At 39.7% G+C, this 23253-nt stretch overlaps 1 protein-coding gene across 3 annotated transcripts in view; it reads right to left on the bottom strand.

Moving 5' to 3' along the window:
• Window positions 1–23253, bottom strand: part of DIP2B (disco interacting protein 2 homolog B) — a 194891-nt gene that overhangs the window by 86270 nt on the left and 85368 nt on the right. For all 3 annotated transcript variants that reach the window (XM_031462583.2, XM_031462586.2, XM_031462584.2), the window contains exon 2: window positions 14262–14333. In XM_031462583.2, the coding sequence (XP_031318443.2) occupies window positions 14262–14333 (72 nt within the window). The remainder of the gene's footprint in view (window positions 1–14261; window positions 14334–23253) is intronic.

Genomic DNA, 23253 nt, shown 5'->3' with positions numbered 1-23253 from the left:
AGAACTGGCTGGGTGGGAGGATGGGGGGTGCTGTACATGACCCCCTAATCCTGCACAGTGGTACAAAGAATAGCTTGGGGAGCTTTAGCCTCCCCACCATAAGCTACTTCAAATAAACACATCATTTAAACAAAACTGGGTGCTTATCATGCAAACATAGCTTCAAGTCAAATCTCGCTAGTCCCTCTTCCAACCAGAGTCACCACTGAACCTATCCTTTTCCAGCCCCTGGCCTGTCCCCACACTCTGTCCTCCCAACATTTACTGTCTTATCAAGAATATGGGGAAGAGGAAATAAGCAGGTAATAAAAGCAGAAGAAAAACTCTTTAAGTTCTGATATTTCACTATGCTTTTTCCCAAATGGTGTTAGCTCCTAGGTCATTTTTTAAAATTGTAGTAAGAATAATCAGTACGAGATAGACTCTTAACAAATTTTTAAGTGTACAACACAGTATTGTAAACTATAGGCATGACACTGTACAGCAGATCTCTAGAATTTGTTCATTTTTTTACCTGCTGTGTAGCAACCGCCCATTTCCCCTACTCCCCAAGTAAACCACCATTTTACTCTCTGCTTCCATGAGTTTGAATATTTTTGATTCCTTATGTAAGGGGACTCACACAGTTATTTGTTCTTCTGTGATTGGCTTAATTCACTCAGCATCACGTCCTCCACGTTCATCCATGTTGTTATAAATTGCAGAATTTTTCTTTTTTAAGGCTTAGTTTAAGTGTCTTAAATAGCACTTACTTTTGCCTAGAAAGGTAACCTACACAGAGCAAATTAAGTGCCCACTATAGAAAGATGTCACCTACCCAGCAAATGCACTGCTCCAGACCACAGCTAAGAACTGGCTTAGAAAGCCAAAAAATTAAAAAGCAGACTGAAAGCACAGCAGTCTGGGGAGTGCAAGCAACAGCCCCACATACCTCAGTAAAGGCTGAGGGCATCACAGTACTACAGGAATTGAGACGTGTAACACCAATGTCATACCATTCTAGAAAATGGTTAGCATGCTGGAGAAGCCATGTATAAGAGCTCTAGTTGACAGTTCCAGCTGAGCCCAGCCTTCGTGTGCCTCTGCCAAAGTACCAGACACGTGATAAAGCTGCCCTGGACCTTTCAGGCCAGGTGAAAGGCACCTAGTGACCCCACTGGCACCATGTGGAGCGTAAGAATCGGCCAACTGAACCCCGCCCAAATTCCTGACCCACAAAATCACCAGATATAATAAAAAGGGTTTCTGTTCTTTTTTAAAAAGGATTTTTAAAATACACTGTTTCTTTGTTTTGCTTTGTTGGGGGGGGGGATTAGGTTTATTTATTTGTTTGTTAGTTTTTAACGGAGGACCTGGGAACTGAACCCATGCTAAGTGAGCACTCCACCACTGAGCTAAACCCTCCTCCTTATATACTGTTTTTAAGAAGGCAAGGGAGAGTATATTTCAGGATACTCTCTATTAAAGCATGTTTATGGATCTAGAAATACTTATTTTTGATGGTCCTGGTAGCTGAGTTTTTATTATAAAATGTATCATCTGAGCAGAACAAGTTTCAACACTGAGACTTTTCAATGTAATGTCTGGGGTTGTAAATTGAAGTTTTTAATCTACCTAAATTCTCTTGATAATCCACTTCACAGAAGAGCTGTACTGAATTTTGATATTTTCATACCTTGTTTCATTTATTAGTCTTATTAGTCTAGAACAGGGGTCAACAAACTATAGCCCATGTCTGCTTTTGTTAAGTAGTTTCCTCAGGACACAGCCATGTGCATCTGTTCACATACTGCCTGTGGCTGCTGTCATGCTGCGAAGGCAGAGCTGAGTAGTTGTGATAGAAACCGTATGGTCCTCAAAGCCTAAAATATTTACTATCTGGCCTTTTACAGAAAAAGCTTACCAGCCCCTGGTCTATAAAAATAAAAGCTACCATTTAAGTGTTTGCTTTGTGCTAGGCCCTGTGCATTTAGAAGTTTGCACATTTTATCTTATTTATTCCTCACAACAACCTTACAAAGCCAGCACTATCGACTTTTTACAGAAAAGGGAACATGGATTATTTTATTTGAAGTCACAGAGCCAGGGAGTGGCAGAGCCAGGATTCAAACTCCACTGGCCTAACTCCACTGGTTCTCAACCAGAAAAGGTTATGAAAATTCTCCCAAGGCTCTTAAGACGAAGACAGTCAGAATCAATAATTTAGTTTAAGAGCATTTAAATGTTTCAGGATTTATAGTCAGCAGCTAGATAAAAGTTTTGCTTTGTTTTTTATTATAAAAACAACTGCCTTCATGTGAAAGATTCTGCAAAAAGCCACTTCAAATAAAGCTTCCAGTCATTCATTAGAGAAATTATTTAAAACATATTCCAATTAACTTTGAATAGAGAACAAAAAATAGAAAGGGGCTATTTTTATTTGTATGGTCAGATGATATATACAGGAAGGAAATCAGATTAGCACACATGAGCTACTTTGCCTGTAAACATGCACAGAGAAAATGGTTTGACTTAAACAGATAAAGCACCAAGTTTAAAACACTAGCTTTGTATTACTTTGTGGGGGGGTTCATAGTGAATATATACCTGAATTATCTATCACTAATTCCTTTTTTTAATTACATAAGCAGATTTGCTAGGATGAACCAAACCACCCTGCTAAGAAACATGGTTCTTTCAAATTAGACGGCTAATAATCCAAAGAGGGAAAGAAGGAATATAGATTCTCATTCACAAAGGATGGAAACAAAGGGGTATGCATTTTTTCTGATTCTTCTCATCTATGTTTTCACTTTGTATTTTTCAATGTAATTAATTAGTAAAAAGAAGCTAATGTGGACTAAAGAAAATTTTTTTTACCAAAAAATGATAGGGAGGTGATAGGGGATCTGGGAGTGACACATCTGTTCGAGGAGGAATTAGAGAGAAGCAACACTGCCACTCAGGATGACCTAGAGGTTATCACAGGTCAAGCCACAAGAAAATGTGATACAAATACAGACATTTGGTGAGAACTGAGAGTCAGATAACACATAGCCGAGAGACCTAGTGAACTGGTACGAAAAAAAAAAAAAAAAGCCTCACAACATGCTATTCACCAAGCAACATTAGTATGATGCTCTGCAAAATTTATCTCAGTTCCCTCAGGAATTTAGTCATCCAAACAGACCAGGTCTCTTTGGGTCTAAAGACATTTTGTTATAGCTTGCCAGAAATGAAACCAAAATGTTGATCTGCAGTTTCAGTAAGAGGCTGACAGGTTTGTTCAGTGAGCATTCCTTGGGTGCCCAAAGCACGATGCCACAAAAATATGGATTTCTGACAAGAATAATCTTGGTTCAAATGTATAATACACCTGCTTCAAGTTCAAAAGCGGCTATCCAAAAGAGATGTAGAAGAGTAAACATGAATTCCTACGAACTGAGTCAGGGGAGCTTAATAATGATACCCTGTAGTTAATCTTTGTGAATGTGAATAATCACTCTTTAATTTATATGAATTTTATAATTTGTATTTCCATGTATAGGAGTTTTACTTTTTGACATATAGGATTTAGATATATTTTATACATGCACCAAAAAAACTGGAAAGCAAATACAAAAAAATGTTAACAGCAATTATCTCTAAGTGATGAGGTTTTGGATGTTTTTTATATTTTCCATAGGCTTTACTGGGTTTCTATAATTTAGAAAAGTTCTCTTTTTCGGGATATAAAAATAATATATGTTCATTGTAGAACACCAAGGTAATATTAACTAGAAAGAAGAAAATAAAAATGATGTTGACTTTCTTAATTTGAAGGTCATACCAAGGAGAGCAGATTCCTGCCAAAATAAGTTAAAATAATAATCAGTTTCCTAGATAAATTATGACACTCTGAGCAGGATTTTCAAATCTTCTAAAATCAGCGGTCTCCTTTTTCTTTCCCCAAAAGCAACTGGCAATTTAGTGCATATTTGGAGGTGAGAGGGAGGAAACTATGTCCTGGCTGGATTAAAAGAATTTTGGAAGGCTTATTCCCACCTTAGTTTACTTGCCAAGGCGACAATATATCACAGAAGGAAGCAGGAAACACGGACCCCAGGTCTCATGAAAGAGAGGAGGAAGAAAGGGGTCTGGGGATGTAGGGGCCCAGCAGGGCACCATTTCACAGCATGCCCAGTGTCAGCTGGGCAGGCAAGATGTTGCTTAAAGAGGAATAATTCCCTGGCCATGGTTTCACACTCCAACCAGATCTTAGAAATTACCTGGGGCCCAAAATAGAGATTTCTATATTTTGAATAAGATGTGCACAGTTTCATTAGCACAGTAAGAAGCTAAAAGCAAAGACAGAATTAACTACATGTATCAACATAATGAGATACATATTAATGGCATGAAAAATGAAAAACTGTTGACGATGTAGACACCTGAAAAGGTCTAAATAAAATGTCAAGTAATAAAAGAACACAAAATATTATATATATAATATGATCACAGCTGTGTACATAAAACTATTTATTACAATTATAAGGATCAGACGGGACATAAAATCACTTAAGTAGTTGGGATGAGACAATGATGAGGTACTCTGGAGTTCTTTCCCATTTCTTTGCCATTTTGTTTACTTGAAAGAGTTGTATATAAAATCAATGTAAGTTTAAAAGACACTAAATATAGATAAGTGCTGCAAGGAGAGCTGTGAACCTCATAAATCTTCTAAATTCTAGTGTGAAACATACTTGAGATCCAAAGAGAAAGATTACTCATTGATTATTACTGTGACAGCTTCTTTCTGGGGTTTCTGATCCTTCAATCTGTTACACAGAATATCCACTAGGGGTCACCATTATGTTTAAATAGTGATGATGTTACAAAGTTCATTAACAATAAATTTAAGAAAAACCACAAAGCTTGATTTCTTCTATAACACAAAGCCTTCTTTCTCACTGATCAGCATGTACATAATTTACTGTTTTTTGGAAGAAAGAGACATCAGAATCTTCTATGATCCCACTGTTCGAACACAGTAACAATGATAACCTGGAAATAGAAGCTGATTTTTAGCATAAAACGATACAAAATCTCCATTTAGGAAGATGGAAGAAAGTCAACTTCAGCTTATCTTTCAACTCTGCCAATGAGTTAAAAGATGTTTGCCTGTAAAAGTAATAGAGTAAAGCAGGATGTGCTCTGAGAACCAAGGAACAAAGTGCTTCAACTTTTTAGAGTGAACAGAGCAAACACGCTCACTGGTCTCAGTGCTGGTGTCCAGAGAAGAAATAAATTACGTAAGTGATCACTAGTTCATGCGTATCTTTTACTCCATGATACGCACTTAGAAGGAAAAAACAAGGCTCTCTGAGCCCACATAATGAGGAGTTTCATTTGTGCTAGAGTTTCACGGAGAGTCTGTTAAAAGGAGACACTGATGTAGGCTTCAGCTAGGCAGAGAGGAGGAAAAGCTACTTTAACTTTACACAAAAGCACGGTATTTGTGTAAGTCCAGTGAGGGAGAAAAACCTTGACAAGTCTAAGAAAGACTGGTGGGGCTAAAGCATGGTGAAAGAGGTGGGGTGAGACAAAATCAGGCTGGAGAAGAAAAGCAGGGTCAGGTCACTTGTCCTAAACCAAAGGAGTGGCCTTTGAAGGGACTTAAATAGGAAATGACAGAGTAACAATGATAACACATTTCTATGGCTCTTTAAACTTTCATAACACCATTTCAGTTTATCTTCACAATAACACTATCTGATGGATACCATTAAGGAAGCAGGACACCTATCACAGACTACATTTGTTTTTCTATAGTTAGAGTGTGTCCCTAATCACCTTGAATCATTATAAATAGAGCCTCTACTCCCACCTCCACTCCTGCAAGAATGGTGGGTGAGGGTATCTTGACTCACCCTTCCCTGGGAGCTCACTGAGGAGACCCTTCCTGGGAAGGACGGGTGATTAACCTGCCTCACTGCCAGGGGAAGGGAGGAAAGAATGAGTGTTTGTACTGGCAGTTCGGAAGAGGGCCACTTGCCTAGGGTGAATCCTAAGGCTGGATTCTGGGAGGGAGAGGAACTGGGGGCTTGGGGTCTGTGAAACAGCAGGCTTCTGCACACATCCTGACTCAGAGCTTCCTGGGCCACTGGGCATCAGGAAAATGGCTGTGCATGGCCTAAAAGAGCACAATACCCAGAGCTCTGCCCTGAGAATCCACGTGGGGTACCTTGGCTGAGCCGAGCACAGTGGGCTCCTTCCTCAAAGTGGCTGACTCAGGACCCAGGTTTAGCAGTGGGTCAGCATTACTGGTTACGAGGTAAGGACCGGTCTTCAGCAGCACCTCATGAGGCACTGAGAGGCAGCAGCAGACAACGGGGCTTTCCCTTTGGGGTGTGGAAGCTGCACAGACCATCTCTTCGCCTGCATTACCTAAATCGCAGGGGTTTCTGGGACAATTCAGGAGGAAAGAGAAGCCCCAACAGGAAGACAGTGGACTGATATGATTGCTCATAGCGGCTATACTACTATCCAAACCTAGCAAATTAAAGGGCAGAACTGGGACCGGAATAAAAAATTCCACGTTCTTCCCATCATGCTATGATCCTCACTTGGAAAAGGGAACTTTTAAATCAAACTGGGATAGAGAAAATACAATAGATCCCGTCCTCCATCCCCCACATGTAAAGAGGCACACTGCCTACTTTGTATTTACATAGTTGGAAACGTTCTATAGCATCCCACAATGCTATTCATGATTTCAACAGCTAGTTTTAAATTCATGTCCCTCTGATTTCCACAGTATTTCCACAGTTTAGAGCTCTCTTACGGTACTTATTTTACTCTTCTATGACTCTCATTTGTATAACCGTCTTATTATTCATCTAGCACAGAATAAATGAACTTGAGGTTGGTCAAAAGGTTGGTCTTAATTCATCTTGTACCTCCTGCAGTAATTAGCTCTGGGTCTTACATTGCAGGCCCCCAAAATTTTGGTTAAAATAAATAGTTAAGATCTTGTCTGTCTCCTCACTTCCATCAGTGATAGCAGGTGGCTGGGAAAAACAAGGACAAAAATGAAGAGATAACAATTTAAAGGATATAGTTAACTATTAATCTGAAAAGCCTGCTTATCTGTGTATCTCTAAGCCATACAAATTTTATGCAAAATTTTGTGCCTCTCCACAATTTTCATACAATTACATGAGGTCATTATGAAAAACAGGATCACAGGCTATATCCTTGAGAGAAGTTATCAGAGCGGGTAGAGAGAGGGGATAAAACACAAGGTTTTCTTTTGTTTCATTTTAACTCGGTTATATACACATTTGCACAATCTCAAAGGCACGACTGAACTCAGAAGAGTTGTAATGAAAGGGGTGGGGAACAACTAGCAAGTGCAGTGTAGGTACACATCCCGGAACACTGGTGAGCAAACACCCTCCAGCAAAATAAGCAGCCAACCACAAAAGGAATCCAAATTTGGGGAAAACCTTTAGGTCACCAGAACTTACCAGAGCAAGCCAGAAAATGTCAGCAAATAACCATATTCATAAACTGACCTGTCTCATCCTTAACAGGGCAGCAGGTAAGGGTCTAGGGGAAAAATAATGTAGAAACCTAGGCCAGGAAGGAATACATAAAAGGTGAGATCCTATTCTGAAGCAGAAGACAAACACAATTAAATTAAGTAAAAGACAGTAAAACAAAGTCAAAGGATGAGGGAAGAAAAACAAATACACAAAGGTCACAGATAATCTCAAATACAGAAGAAAGAATGGAATGTCTACACAGTGACATCAAAAACAGAAGCTGCAGTAATTCTAAAGTAAAGGATGTGGGTCCAAGAGAAGGTGCCACCGCTGAACTTTCATGGCAATTTAAAATAGCATAGAGTTGCACAACAGCTGGGGCAGGGCTCTCTCTTGGACCCACCCAGAGGAGGGAGGCCTCCCAGTTTCAACATTTTAATTGGGTTGTTGCAGAGACCGTTTGACTACCTTGCTGGGGAATAGCCAGCAAAGGATGTACTGATGTCCTGAGATCTTTTAGAGTGACAGAATTATCTTTGTACAAGTTTTGAACAATTCTTAAATAAAATGTTAGGATAAAGAATTTGATAAAAATGGCAGAAGGAACACGTCTATCCATCCCTACTCCTTCCCAAAACGCCTCTAGAATAATAATGAGGGCCTGTAGCAGGACAAAAAACCAATCAGCTCAGACAGCTGCAGGAAGGGACATTGTATCAAGAGCTGTCTCTACAAAATAAAATAATAATAATGATTTAAAAATGGATGGATTAACTGAGGAAAAAAGAAAGGAAATGTAATCCTGGTTAACCGAGTAACTTAGTTGTGAATAATATTTACATGATCATGATAATGCAAACACTGAATGCTGACTTAACACAAAAAAAGTAATATATTGAACACAGAGTCCACAATGAGTATGAGATGGGAGATGTGAAGGAAGGGGTGGGGGACACAGGGAGCATGTGGTGGCCAGGTGGCTGAGTCAAGAATGTGTAAGAGAGAAAAATTTAAATCTTTTATAGTAGGAAATGAATAAACAATGCCTCACTTTTTTTTTGAAAGTCAAGAAACAGTGATAAAATGTTACACAGAAATACAGAATGAAATGCCAGAAGAAAAAATGAAAACAGTTGAAGGAAGCTGTCTCCAGGAAAGAATTTTGCTTAGTTTTGTTGTTGATGTTACAAACCTTGTGGTACTATTTAACTATTTAAACAGATTCATTAACTTCATTTAAATATAAAAATTAAATAGAGATAAGGGCTAAATCTCTAATGAGAATCAATATACTGTGCACAGCCCTTCAGATTTAGTAGATCTAAATTAGAATTACTGGAGGTGCAGACACGTTGCCAGACCAATCACTCTCCAACCTGCAGAGTGATGTTCTGCTTTCATTACCTGACGCTTTCGTCCTCACAGACGTTTACTAAAGGAGGTATTTCTAAATTTTAAACGTTCCTTCTGTTTAGTTCCACAAACATTTCTAGAACATCTACTATATGCCAGGTACTAATGCTAGAAACTGGGGACATGAAGAATTAAAAATGATAATAAAAAAGAATGTTCCTGATTTTAAAGACCTTAAGAGTCCAGTAGGGGAATAAGACACATGAAAAAAATCACAATCTATGGCAGAGTCAGAGAGCTTTTTAAAAATGAAATTCAGATCATGGGAGTGGAGACTGTCTGGGATAGAACTGGTCACGGAAGCCTTCTCTGTGCTGGTCCTAGTTGAAGAAACCCCTGGTGGACTGAGGGAGCAAGCCAGGGGGTCCCAGGCAGTCTTGTCCAACACTGGCTGCCTCCTGGTGTCTCAACAGTACTTGGAACACAGAAAGCACTTAGTAAATATGTGCTGACCTTAAGTTCTGTCCGAAGCCCCTGTATCATTAGAATAAAATCCTTTCTATTCAAGCTGTTTGGAATTATCAGTCACTCGTTATCCAAAGTATCTTAAAGATTAGACCATAGGATCAGCCCCAGGAAGTTGCCTCCCTCCACAAAAACTTCCATTTTCCTCCAACTCCAAGACTGGCCCAAAGCGACTAATTTACAGAGAAGCTAGAGTGTTATGTGGTTTGAAAATTCAGTTCTTTGGGCCATGCCAAAAGAGAGTTCATTTCTGGCCTCTTCTCTCTGCAAAGCTGCTGACTGAGGCATGTGGGAAGCTTTATATCCAGGCTCTAGTAGCTTCCAGTCACTGAAAGATGTTCTATGGGTCATTCCTTTCGAAGAGCATATGGCTCTGAATGAGGGGATATGACCCTGCCATACCCTCATTTCTCCCATGCCCCACAGTGAGAGCATCTTGAGGACCAAACTATGGTTTTAACCTTTATGAAGATACGGATTTTTCATACAGCATGGCCCTTAAATATCAGATAAAGTTGTTCTGTTTAAACTAAAGAAACAACAATCCAATGCTCTAATTTTGGTAGGTTTAAGTGATTTTCAAGGGTAATTTTGACACATCAGATTTCTGTCATACAGTGACTTTAGAATCTAACCCCTGTGATGTTAGTGAATTAAACTATGCTAATTATTAACCCAAACTGTACTTATTCAATTTCTACTAAGTATTTTCTTCAACCTTGTGTTCTCTACCGTATCTCCCCATTCTCCTTGTTACATTTTTAATTTTTTTCTTAATTCCTATTTTAAAGATTTATGTAACATGTGAGAAAAGAAATCTAAAATATACATAGAATGTAACCCAAGATAACTCCAGATCAATTTTGTATACAAAATCATTCACAAGATTTTTAGATAAGCATGTGCAGGTAATTGATCTAGTAATACAATGCTGCAGACAGTATTAATTTTTTCTTTCTAAAGAGATTAGTGGAGTGTTACTTTTATATACTACACTCAAGGAGCCACCCTTAAAATGAAGTGCCTCACAACTGGAGGGAATAAAATCTAACAAAGTAATAGAAAGAGTTTGGAAGAGGCTGAATCCCCCTAGAAGTAACAAGTAAGAAACTTCTACTAAAAGTGTTAAAATGACTTACATTTCATTTAATTCTATATCAAGAATTAATATAATTTATCAAGCTTAAAATCTGCATTCCAATGCCATTAAAAAAAAACTAAATGCCTTCTTCAAAATCTAGAGGTATATTGGGTAAATACGTCAAGGGGTAATCTCTTCTTCTGCTATAGAACCTATATAATATAGATTACACAGTGCTACAACCAATCCATTTCTAGGAAAGACATGAATAAATTCAAGAACAAAGGTGGGCAAAGAAAGTGATAAATACAAATTGAGAAAAGTTTTACCACTAAGAAACCCTCACTAAAATACGTAAATACTGTAGAATGAACTTTAGGAAGAAGAAAATTGAACTGAGAGGAAGGAGTGAGATGCACAAAGGAACAGTGAACAAAGAAACATATTAACCACTATTAACTACATCATAATAATAATAACTGATAATTGAGGGGTATGGAGACAAGGTGGTACCAACATGTACAATGGGAGGGATGGGAGTCAACATTAAAGCATTTGATCTTAAAAGTCCTTGTGTTGTTTGGGAGGAGAATTAAGATGTCTAATTGTAACTTGATTTTGAACAGACATGTTCTCTGACCACAGTCAAACTGAGAAATACTTATGTTAGTAAAGAAGACAGAAAACCTAGCATACAACTCAGAAAATGAAAATTTAGAAAAAGTACAAAACAGTAAATAAAAAGAGCGCAAGGAAGGAAGTATATTTAGGAGCCAAAAAGGATAAATCAGAAAATAAAGACACGAAAAAAAAGATTAAGAAAATCAAAAGCTTGTTCTTTCAAAAGACACACTTCTGGGAAGAGTGAACAAGAGGAAAAAGAGAAAAGATAAAAGTAAAAAAAAAAAAATAGACAAAGCAAAGGCTTTAAAAATAAAAAGAATACAGTGAATATCATTAACAAAAATTTTGAAAACTTATACAAAATAGATAATTTCCTAGGAAAATTAAACTTACCAAAACTGGCTCATGAAGAAACAAATCAGATAGAACTTGGTGACAGATAAGAGATGGAGAATGAAAGAGATGCTGTGACAACTTTTAAGTCTCTAACTTGTTGAGCTTATGGATATGAGTTCCATTCACCCAGAAGGGGAAAGCTAGAGGAGGAGCATGGGGCATGCTGGGTGTCATTTGTGCTTTTTGTGTGAGTGTATATGCGTAGGGAGGCGTTGGTACTGGGTGGTAGGGGTGGTGTGCAGAAGTCGTAACTTTAATGAATATGCTTGGATATGCTGAGATGAAAGTTCCTTTAGGATATAAATGGAGATGTTAAGTATCCAGTTGGATCTATGATCAGGAATTCAGGAGAGATGTGGGTTGAAGACACTTTTTTGGGAGTTACCTGTATTTAAATAATAATTAAAGCCACAGATATGGCTGAAAAGCTCTAGGGAGACAGAGCATGGTTCCTGGTACCAGCAATCTCAAGCATTACCTGGGAACTTGACAGAAATGCAAATTCTCAGACCCCAACCTGAACTTCTTGAATCAGAAACCCTGAGACTGGGGCCCTGCAATCTGTATATTAACAAGGCCTCCAGTGATTCTGATATAGACTAAGATTTGAAAACCACTGATGGAAAGTGAGATGTCAAGAGGGCTTCTTAGGGCCCTGCCTTGAGAATTCCAACATTTAACAGAGGAGGAGAAACCTGCAAAGATGACTAGGAGCAACATGAAGAGGGGAGTAAGAAACTGAGGAGACTGTTTCAAGAGGTAGGGTGGCAAATACTACTAGCATTTATGACAGCTTCAGAAGGGACTGGAAAGGGCTGAGAAGTGAGCAGGAATTGAGAAAACAGGGGTAGTAAGTTTGGACAGTTCTGAGCAGTTTGTTCAGAAAGTGGAGACAGACAGGGCAGAGATGGAAGTGGGTGAGAGTAACAGGCAGGATGAACTGCCAGGGGAGGAATCTGGTTGAGAGGGAGAGTGATTGTACAAGAGAGATGGAGAGCTGACAGCAATGGCATCTGGAGGGGGCAACGCCGCTGTCTGCCTCCACAGGAGATTTTATTACTTAGAGCATTTAGAATTGCTATCCATGGTGATAAGATAGTATGAGGTTTCTGAAAGGGGAGGAGAGGATGGGATCCAAAACATAGGTGGAAGGACTGACCTCTGCTAGGAGGGACAGAGCACCTTTTCCACCACAAGCAAGGAGGTACACATGAGGGACACAGACATGGCGAGTGTGAAGTCTGAGAGCAGGAAGCCATCAAACGTCTTCGATTTCCCCCACGGGGTCACATGCAAGTCCATCCCTACTGTGAGATCTAAGCCGCATTCTCTTGGCTTGCTGCAATTAAATGTTCAAATTCATGCTCGCTAAGCAATCTTGGATTTGTGATCTGGCTCCCCACGGAGGTCTGTCCCTGGGGCGGGAATGTGCTGACTATACCGACTTGAGGATGTCTCAGTTGTTTCTCACAGTAAACTGATAAACTGGTTTTTGAACACGATTTGGTTTCTAGGTAGCCTGACTACAGGTAATAGACAGACCATGATCCTTCTTATAGTTATGTTCCTTAAGGAGTTATTTTCTCAGGACCTGACTGCTTTTGCATAAAGTGACTATAGTAAATCTCTGGGCCTACAGAGGCATGGGCCAGATCCATAATTAAGCAGCCAATCAGAGGGCTCCCCTTCTCTGTCATGCCTTGCTCAGCAAAAGCTGGCTTTCCATTAGCTGTCACTGGCCTGATTTCTACCTCTTTCCCCTCAATTCATTTCTACACCCATCTGCTCATTAAGATATTTTAAACTGGCTGTCACTGCATTGACCTACTAGTTTTTGTAGGCAGGAATTTCTAAGAATAATGCAGGAACTAAAACAAGGACTTCAGTGAAATCTACTGGTATCCCACCATTATTCACTTACTTATTCACTCAATAAATATTTACAGACTATATATCCTGTGCAAGGCTTGATATTAGAGCCGTGGGGGATCCAAAGTCCTTGGGGATTTATAAACCAGAAATAAAAGCAATTAGTTCCACAAAAAACATGCTGTGGAAATGGACTTTGACTGCAGGGGGGGATTACAAATAAAGAAAAAATTCCTTATAGTAAAAGTGATTAAAGCAGAAATAGGCTATCAAAGGAAATCCTGGACTCTGAGTAACTTTAAAAATATGATGACTTAGAAACAGCCTTGCCTAGAGGCAAAGGTTCCAGCAACCCTTCTGGAATTAAGCACAAAAGTGACTCAGGACTTTCTGATACATGAAGAACAAGCCAATCTCTCTGCAGAAGGAGTAAGTCGGGCTGGGAAATAATTTAAACGTTTACTTAGGGTTCTTACCCCCAAATTCTCAGGTCCTCCAGTCCCTGGGTCGCCGTGCAGTTAACTGATCCTGTCCCTCGTTCTTATCTTTGCTGCCCTTGCTCCTCTCCATCATACTTCATGCTCAGACAGAAAAAAGATGCAGTTTTTCCATAACCTGGAATTTTCTGCCATTGAATCATCTCAGCTAGGCACAGCCACACTAGCCACACTATCACCCAAGCTCTGTGTAAATGATTTGAGGACCTTGGATATTTTAAAAGTGCCTACCACACAGCAGATGCTCAATTAAGATTCATTTCCTCCTTTCTTTTCTTCTTTTTTTCCTCTCCCCTGGTGAGGAAGGGAGGGAAAAAAAACAGGAACCAACAAAAAGATGGATCTCCTGTAAGACAGAATTCTTCGGTGCAAAAATAATGAAAAGGTTTAAACTGCTTCTCCTTTGCTTACCTTGTGTCTGCGGCATGTATGGAGACAGGAGTTTTGACCTTTTCTTTTCATATCCCTTCTGTGTGATGTCCCCTAAAATAGCAAGAACAGAAATAGGTTATGCATTATTCTTACTCTGTGGCTGTTCACTGTAAAAATAAAATTAATTAGAGTGTTACAGAATTACCACATAGACAGTAAGGAAAAAATGTATAGTTCTTTGCCAAGGATTTTGCTGTGTGTGATTTCCCACAGGCTTGGAGCTGACGTCTTGTGGAAAATTGAAGGGCTTGTCCCTATACCAGTCTAGCAGAGCAATATGCCACATTCCATGTCAGAGATTCCCGAGTTCCTAGGCACCCCTCGTTTCCGTGGTATTTAAGATATACCACAATGGAATGCAGCAAGGCTGGGAGACAAATGATCTTCTCTCCAAGGTTTGTTTGACCAAATGAATGCAATTGACTTGGGAGGTATTCAATTACACTGCTGTATAGAACCACACCAAATCAAAAGTCTGGTTAAGGGGTGAAGTCAAGGTTCAGGCACTGGGATGGGACATGTGGAAGGCCCTCCTGCACCCTAGTACCTATGCTGGAACTTGGAGCCAGAATTCCCACATCCTCTTCCCTTGGTTCACTGGTTTGTATTATTTAAATACATGCATGTCTTTTTCAGAAGATTAAGTGAAAAAGTATACATGAAGCACACAAAAAGTACATATATAATAAATGCAATAAGGGTAAACTGATTGATAGAGAAGAAACTGTGTGGCTAAAAAGTGTCAAGAAATATGCATGGTCCTAAAGAAAGGGTAGCAAATGGATGGGTAGAGGGCAGGGATAAAAGGGGACAGGAAATGCAGAACAAAAAACATTCAAGGTACAGTAATTCAAAGCTGGAGGAATAAATATATGTGGTCAGGTGACATGACAGAGCACTGTTTCCCCCCAAATAATTTTTTTTTTATTGAGAGAAAATTTTATTTCAAAGTCAAAGTGCAGTATAAAAAGTAATTTATATATTCAAACTTACATTTACTTATTATATAGTCAAGTTCGGGGGTGAGGGAGCCTATTTTGATGGATATAGAGATTTGAAATAATGGGTGATGAATGACAAATTTGACATCAAGGGTGATGAAGGTCAGGTGTGTTGGTCTCAGCATCTGACTGATGGAGCAGATGGTGGAGAGGCAGCAGGGCTCAGTGAAGGGCTTAAGCAGGGGAGTTAACACTCACAGGTCACATAGGGCAGCAAGTTCCCTCTTCCTGAGGAGAATGGGACCAACTGCAGAAGCCAGAGAGACTAGCCCTTGCCCCAGTGCTACTATGGTGACCTGGGCAAGTCAGCAGTAGCTTAACTTAAAGACAGAGATAGAAAGGACTAAAAAGAAGTGAGAGGATTAAGAGAGACATTTGGGAGGAAGACTGGACAGGGTTTGGTGACTAGTTCAGTGTAGTGTGGAGAAGGTTTTTGGGTGAGCAACCAGGCAGATGGTCAAAATATTCTTTGACAGAGAAATACAGCAAGAAGTGCATATTTGGTGGGTTGAAGAAGACGAGAGTTAAGCTTAGCAAAGACCTACGAGACACACAAGAGGAGATGTCCAATCAACAGTTGGATGGATACATGGATCTAGAACTTCAGAAAGAGAGAGGTTTGGACTCGTCAGGACATATTTGAAAAATAAATTGATACAATCTCTGGAGTCATTTGGCAATTCCTATCAAAATTTTGATTCAGCAACTGCACTTCTAGGAATTTGCTCAATGATAAAATACACAGAGGTACACAAAAATAAATTTAAGAATATTCCCTGACCTATTCTTTGTAATAAAAAAAACTAGGACTCTAGATGCTTACATTATAGACTATCTGTATCAGTGGCTTTCAACTAGGAGTGATTTGCCCCTCAGTAGGCAACTGACAATGTCTGGAGACATTTTTATCACAACTGGAGTAAGTGGTGCTACTGGCATCCAAGTAATAGAGGTCAGGATGCTGCTAAACATCCTGCAATGCACAGGACAGGCCCAGGATAAAGAATTATCAAGTCCACCTACACTGCTGGTGGGAATGCAGTTTGGTGAAGCCACTGTGGAAAACAGTATGGAGATTCCTCAAAAGACTAGGAATAGACTTACCATATGACCTGGGAATCCCACTCCTGGGCTTGTATCCAGAAGGAACCCTACTTCAAAATGACACCCGCACCCCAATGTTCATAGCAGAACTATTTACAATAGCCAAGACATGGACACAGCCTAAATGTCCATCAATAGGTGACTGGATAAAGAAGATGTGGTATATTTATACAATGAAATACTATTCAGCCATAAAAACTGACAACATAACGCCATTTGCAGCAACATGGATGTTAATGGAGAATGTCATTCTAAGTGAAGTAAGCCAGAAAGAGAAAGAAAAATACCATATGAGATTGAGCATACGTGGAATCCTAAAAAAACAAAAAACCCCCAAAAAACAAAATAGAATCAGACTCATAGACACAGAATACAAACTTGTGGTTGCCAAGGGGGTGGGGGGTGGGAAGGGACAGACTTGGATTTCAAAATGTAGAATAGATAAATAAGATTATACTGTATAGCACAGGGAAATATATACAAGATCTTGTGGTAGCTCACAGCAAAAGAAAAAATGTGACAATGAATATACGTATGTTCATGTATAACTGAAAAATTGTGCTCTACACTGGAATTTGACACAACATTGTAAAATGACTATAACCAATAAAAAATGTAAAAAAAAAAAAAAAAAAAAAGAATTATCAGGTCCAAAATGTCAACAATGTTAAGGACAAGAAACCCTGACCCACATCATAATGTGTAGGTATTCCAAATGTACTGGCAAAGAAAGCTGTGTGCAACATATAAAGGTAGAAGGCAAGCTGCAGAACAGCAAGTATAAATAGGGTCTAATGTTGTTTAAAAAATAGTTATAGATTGGTTGCATACATAAAATAGTCTAGAAGGAGATAAACAGATATAGATACAAACATAGATATACACTAAATGTTTATCCTTGGGGGACCGAGATTATGGAGGATTTTCATCTGTTATACTTTAACAGAGTCTGATTGAATAAAAAGCCTGAATGACTTGTATAATAATAACAATAAAGATTTTTTTCATTAAGAATGAATGATTCTGTAGATGTATATTTGTTAACGTGATAAGATGCTTGCAGTATATATAACAGAAAAAAAGCAAGATACTAAACAGTTTACACACTATATTCAATTTCTGGAATAATAATATTTTTATACATACATGTACACATAGGAAAAATATGGATTTTTATATACCAAAATGTTAACAATGGTTACCTATAGCTTGCAAGATTATGGATTGGTTTTAGCTTTTTTCATTTTTGTTTGCCTGTATTTTCTAATTTTTCTCCTATGAGCATCCATTATTTGAAGAAACAATAAACATTTTTAAACTGCAATGATGACTACTTATTAGACTGTACAAATTTAATTACAATGGCCCTTCATCTGTATTTTTCTAGTGAAACAAGAGAAACCCATGGTGTATTTCTGGAAATGAAACCCAAGCCTTGTCAAATTAGCAAACTGAAGAGTTTTGGTAATCTCTAACAATGCGTAAAACTAACAAATGCAGGAATCTACCACAGAAACCTTCCTTAGAAACAGGAAATCATGTCTTCTATTGCAAAAGAAACAATGAGGCATTCTCCTGTTCCACTCCCCACTCACAAGCTCCTCTGCCTCCAGTACACACACACCCCACTCCCTGAAGGGCACAAAGACCCCCTCCGCTGGCTCAGAACACATTTGATAAAGTGAAAAGCTTTAAAAGCTTTCTTCAGGGCTTAGAGTGCCAACGATTCACTGTCAGTAAATGACCGCGGGACAAACTGCTAGACTTGGTATCTTGGACATTAACCAACTACTGACCATCTCAGGTTTCGAAAAAGGTCAATCAACAGAGTCTAATTCAGCCATGCCAATTAGCATTTGTTCCATAAACAAGCAAAGACATTGAAGATACCCAGGAGAAGACACCTGGTAAAGAGAAGTGAGGACTATGGTGAGAGAACTTACAAATGACCCCTACTTTTTCTCTGAGTACAAGACCCTGCTCAAAAGCCACCTCCTCTGTGATGTTTGCCACACTCGTTAGTCACTTCCTCCTGATGCCCCTACAACTCTGCACACACTTCTAGACAGCACTTAGCACATCACTGGTATTTTAATTATTTGTTTACCCATCTGTGTCCCTACTAGACTGTGCACTTGAGGGCAGGGATTGTGTCTTGTTCATCTCTGTAGCCTGCCTACAGCCTGGCACAATAGACACTTGTTGAATGAGTGACTGAATGAACTGATAAAACAGAGGCAATAAGAGAACAATAAATCAAAGACAAGCATACTTGGTTTGAAAACTGGAAATGGGAGAAAAGGAGGTCTTTACATTGACAGGAGCTGAAAGGTCCAGGGAGGAAAATTTAGTGAACCAAAAGTTTATTGAAACTTGACAACTAGACCTCAAAGGTGGCCGGAAGCAAGAGAGGAATAGCACATAAACAGGGGGCACTAAAAGCAGAAGGAAGGTCCCCAGATAGCGATGAATCCCGTAGCCAGAGCAAGAGCAGACGGAAGGAATTCAGTTACTCCACGTAACAGAATTTGTTACCCCGATTTCTGTCACTGCCTCCTACTGCCTGTGCGCTTGTCATTCTCACCACTGGTAGTTAAGCACCTTTTGCCACACTAAAGCAATGCTTCCTAAATTTGCCCAATTTTTAAGAATCACCCAAGGAACTTGTGCAAATTCCCAGGCCCCTCCCATGAAGATTGTGATTCACTAAGTCTGGATTAAGACCCAGATACCTGCATTTCTAACAAATGCCTTCCAGTGAGTCTTAAAAATCAGGCAAGTTTGCAAATTGCTGCACTAAAGAATCACGTCTGGAGTGTGCTGGGCGGTTCTGCTGACTTAACGTGAGGAGGGTGCGCTCAAGGAGAAGGTTGTCTTGGCGATCCGGCCTCCCGGGAGAGCACGGAGCCTCGGGAGCTCACAGACACTAAGTCACACCACAGGCATTCTTACTCACACAGATTTTTTGCCATCTGGCATATAAAACAAAAAGGAGTGCGTAACTATATACCTGTATAAAATTTGCATTAAAATGGCACAGAGCTAAGTTAAACCTGTTGTTCAAGTTTTTTGAGAACTAAACAAATGCATGGAGGATTAGCCTTCCCCTCCCACCAGGGTAACATATTTTCCCACCTAGGTGGACACTCTGAAGGAGAAGGGTAGCCACTTCTAGGGGTCTGCAGCACCTGGCACGTGTGAAGGCACCTGGCCTGATGCGATACTGGCCCAAGAGACAAGCCCTGAGCAGGCGGGCACCCACAGGGCCCAAGACTGTCTCGCAGCTTCAGCAGTACCACAGCCGTGAATAGCCAATACAAGACTTCTCAGAAGATACATATGTGGGCGGAGCAGAAAGGAGATACATTCCCAGCTTCTCTCCCCACCACCTGGGATCAGTGAAAGATGCTTGGCACAGGGAGCCCACAAATCATCTCCAAGCAGACTGGACAGAGGGGCTGGGAGGGTGGGGTGTGTGAGCCGGCCATCTCAAGCCTCTTAAAGGTCAGCCATGATGGGAGAAATAGTCCTACAAATGGTTATCCATTTGAGGAGGGTATATCTACACTGGTGGGGTGGCACCATGCTGTGGTTCTGAACCTGAGTTTGAGCTAGACACAGCCACACCTGGAGCATGGCCTTACCACTTCCTGGCTATCTGACTCCAGACAAGTTTTACTTCACCTCTTGATTAAGTCTTGGTTTCCATGTCTGCAAAATGGGGAACAATAGTATCTACCTTGCAAAGTTTTTATTTGTGATTAAAAGTACTTAGTGTGAGCTCTGGGCTATCGAAAGTTCCAATATCAACAAACATTTACTGAAGGCCTACTGAAGCCTACCCTACTGGCTGGGTGGGGGCAGGGGCAGGTAACTACATTCAAAGAGAGGAGACAAAACAAACAAGCATTACTAATACTCCACAATTAAGAGCCATGGAGAGATGCACACCAAGTGCAGCGTGGAGCCCAGAAGGAAATGTGCTCTCTGCTTGGGCAGGGAAAAGAAAGCTGTACAGAGTGGTGACATGTGGCTTGGGTCTGGCCTTTCTCTCTAACATCAGAGCTATGACATGAACTCCTAATGATGTACTTAGTGGTTTACTGGTTTTCCTCCACTGCTGACTGGTTCTGCATGGGCATGGCCATGTTTGGTAGTTCCTTTATGATTCTTATCTCCCAGAGAGAAGTAATTCTCACAGATGACCTCCTGCAGCACCCTGAGCAGTTAGGTGCTAAAGAAACACAGGGTTTGGGAATTTCTGGAGGGTCACCAAGTCATATGTACATATGATGTGGTTGGAGAGAGAGCAAGGATTACAGCTCCAACCATAAACTATGCTCCAAAGGAAATAAAAACGTATGTGCCATTGTAGCCCTGCCTCAAAGTCACATCTATTCAGTCAGAGGTGGCAATGGCTGAGGGGATTTGGAAGATGCCACAAAAAAACGTTTTTGAGCGCCGAATGGGTGACACAGAGTGTTAAGCAAATATGAATAAAATAGTATTCCTGTCTTAAAGAAGTTCCAGGTCTAAACAAATAATTAAAATAAAAGTGGTAAGTGCTACCCTAGAGATTATGTACAAAGTTCTATGTAAGTACCAAGGAAATAATGGGGGATAAAAATAATTATAACATTCAATAAGAATAAATAATAATGACAACACTCATCAAGGGCTTACTATGTATCAGTCTCTGTTCAAAGAGCCTCACAACAGCCCTACCAGGTAATGTCATCATCATCCCCATGCTATAGGTGAAGACACTGAGGCACAGGAAGGTTAAGCAACTTGCCCACAGCCATACCTAGTAAGTGTTGTGATCAGGATTCGAACCCAAGCAGACCTGGCTCCAGGACCCCTCCTCTTAAACACTAAACTACTTTCATTTTCAGGGAGAAGCTCCAAATTCAGCTTCAGAAAGATTAGAAAGACTTCACAGACATCACTCCTGGGTTGGGTCTTGAAGGAGGACCATCAAGAGAGACAGACACTGAGGATGAAGATAGTTTCTTAAATGCACAGCTGTGAAAGAGAGAGGCATGCTTGGAGCAACAGGCAGATATGAAAGCTGTAAATTGAATCTCCGAGGAACAGGATAGGATGCTGGCCCTACTGCTGCTCCTGCAGGCCCAGCCAAAGGGGGGATCCTCAGAAGCTTAAAGTTTAGGGCTGATATTTATCTCATGGGTCATCAATTTCCTTCTCTCTTCATTAAATGCCTCTATATAACACAGCCACCACTCTAAATTTTCAAAATATTCTGACATTTCCTTTAATCTGCCAACAAATTCTTTTCAAGAAACAGAAAAGGCGCTACCTTTATGACAGAATAAGAAACTGAGACGTGAACAGATAAGAATCTGGGACTCTGGTCTTTTATTATTGTTCTTTGTCCACTGTTTATTTGTAGGTGGCCCCCAAATCAGGTGAAATAAAAGTATAACATTAACCTATTGTTTGTAAAATGAACAACATGGGATAAACAATTATTACAACTCACTCCAGAATAAAGATGGCTTTCCGGAAGGCATTAAACACCACCACCACCCGCCCACAACAGTGCTCTGGGTGAACTGTCCCTTTTAATCATTTTTAAAATGAGATAGTCAACTGTAGAAACTGCCCAAGTGCAGTGAAAAACCAGTCAGCAAGAAGTTACCTCACATCATTACTAAATATTCCGCTAAGGGAGCATGTAGCCTTTCTGTTTTGTTAAAGAGTAATTAAGAGGAAAAGAAACGAAGGACTGAGAAGAAAAAGTCCTAGAGTCATCACCTTCAAATCTATACCTGAATCTAAAACCTAATCTATCCTTGACATGTAAATCTTAGACCGGGAAGGTGGTACATGTTGGCTATGGCTGGAGATGGGGAGCAGGATTGTGGCTATTTATACTTTAGGGATGTAAACAGACACATAGAAAGAAAGAGCCAAAATACAGCTGCGAATGTGAATGAAGTTAATCTTAGCAAAACTGAAAAAGGCAAAGGATTTGGATCATATCCAGGAGACACTGGCTAGAAGACAAAGAAGATTTTCTATTACTAAATTTTATCACGTTCTCCTTACAATGATAATTTAATTCAATGAATTATATGTACCAACCACCCATCCCCTAAACTTCCTCCTTCCAGAGGTGATACATAAAGGCTCACAAAAACACAAAATAAAGGCTCATAGTCACAGAAAACAATGGGCTTATCCTTTAAACCAGATACAGGGTGTTTTGGTCTTTGTTTTTGCCCTACTTACTTTTCTTGCCATATCTGAACTAAAAGTGGCCAAGGGGACTCCAAAGAATTTGCAACCTTGAATTATTTAAAAAAAAAAACTCTCTGAAGTTTCTTTCTATACATAGGTAGACTAATCTTATGTTGAAAGAGGGGTGAAAAGATACAATATTTTCACAGTTTAGCTACAAATAAACCTCTGTTAAAATACTTCAATCTGGTGAAAGATGAGAATTTTACCTAGTTTTTTCTCTTTTGGAAAAAAATCAGTGATTCTAAGTCTTCATCTGGCAGCCTATAAAAGCTATAGTCTTCTCTTCTTGTACCCCAACTTTGCTAATTTTACAAAAGATTTTTAAGGGACTTTAACTTTAGAACATTCAAATTTCCATTCTCAGTAGATGTCCTCTCACCTCATTTAGGACAATAACTAGACATTTTCCACATCAAGAAGTTGAGAATAAGCCCAGATTGCTTCTCCCAAAACTCAAATCATAGAATTGTTTTGGCTGCACTGGTCTGTTTTCTAGGTCAAATATATATGACTTCTTACAGATGGTATTTCACCAAAGGCATTAAGCAAGTTCAAACAAATAAAGAACAACAGAGTACAACACTTGAAACACACCGAGA

The sequence above is a fragment of the Camelus dromedarius genome, chromosome 11, assembly GCF_036321535.1.
Source record: "Camelus dromedarius isolate mCamDro1 chromosome 11, mCamDro1.pat, whole genome shotgun sequence".
NCBI classification, from domain to species: Eukaryota; Metazoa; Chordata; class Mammalia; order Artiodactyla; family Camelidae; genus Camelus; species Camelus dromedarius.
Note: the sequence above shows the minus strand (reverse complement) of the source record. Positions and strands in the feature narration are given on the sequence as shown.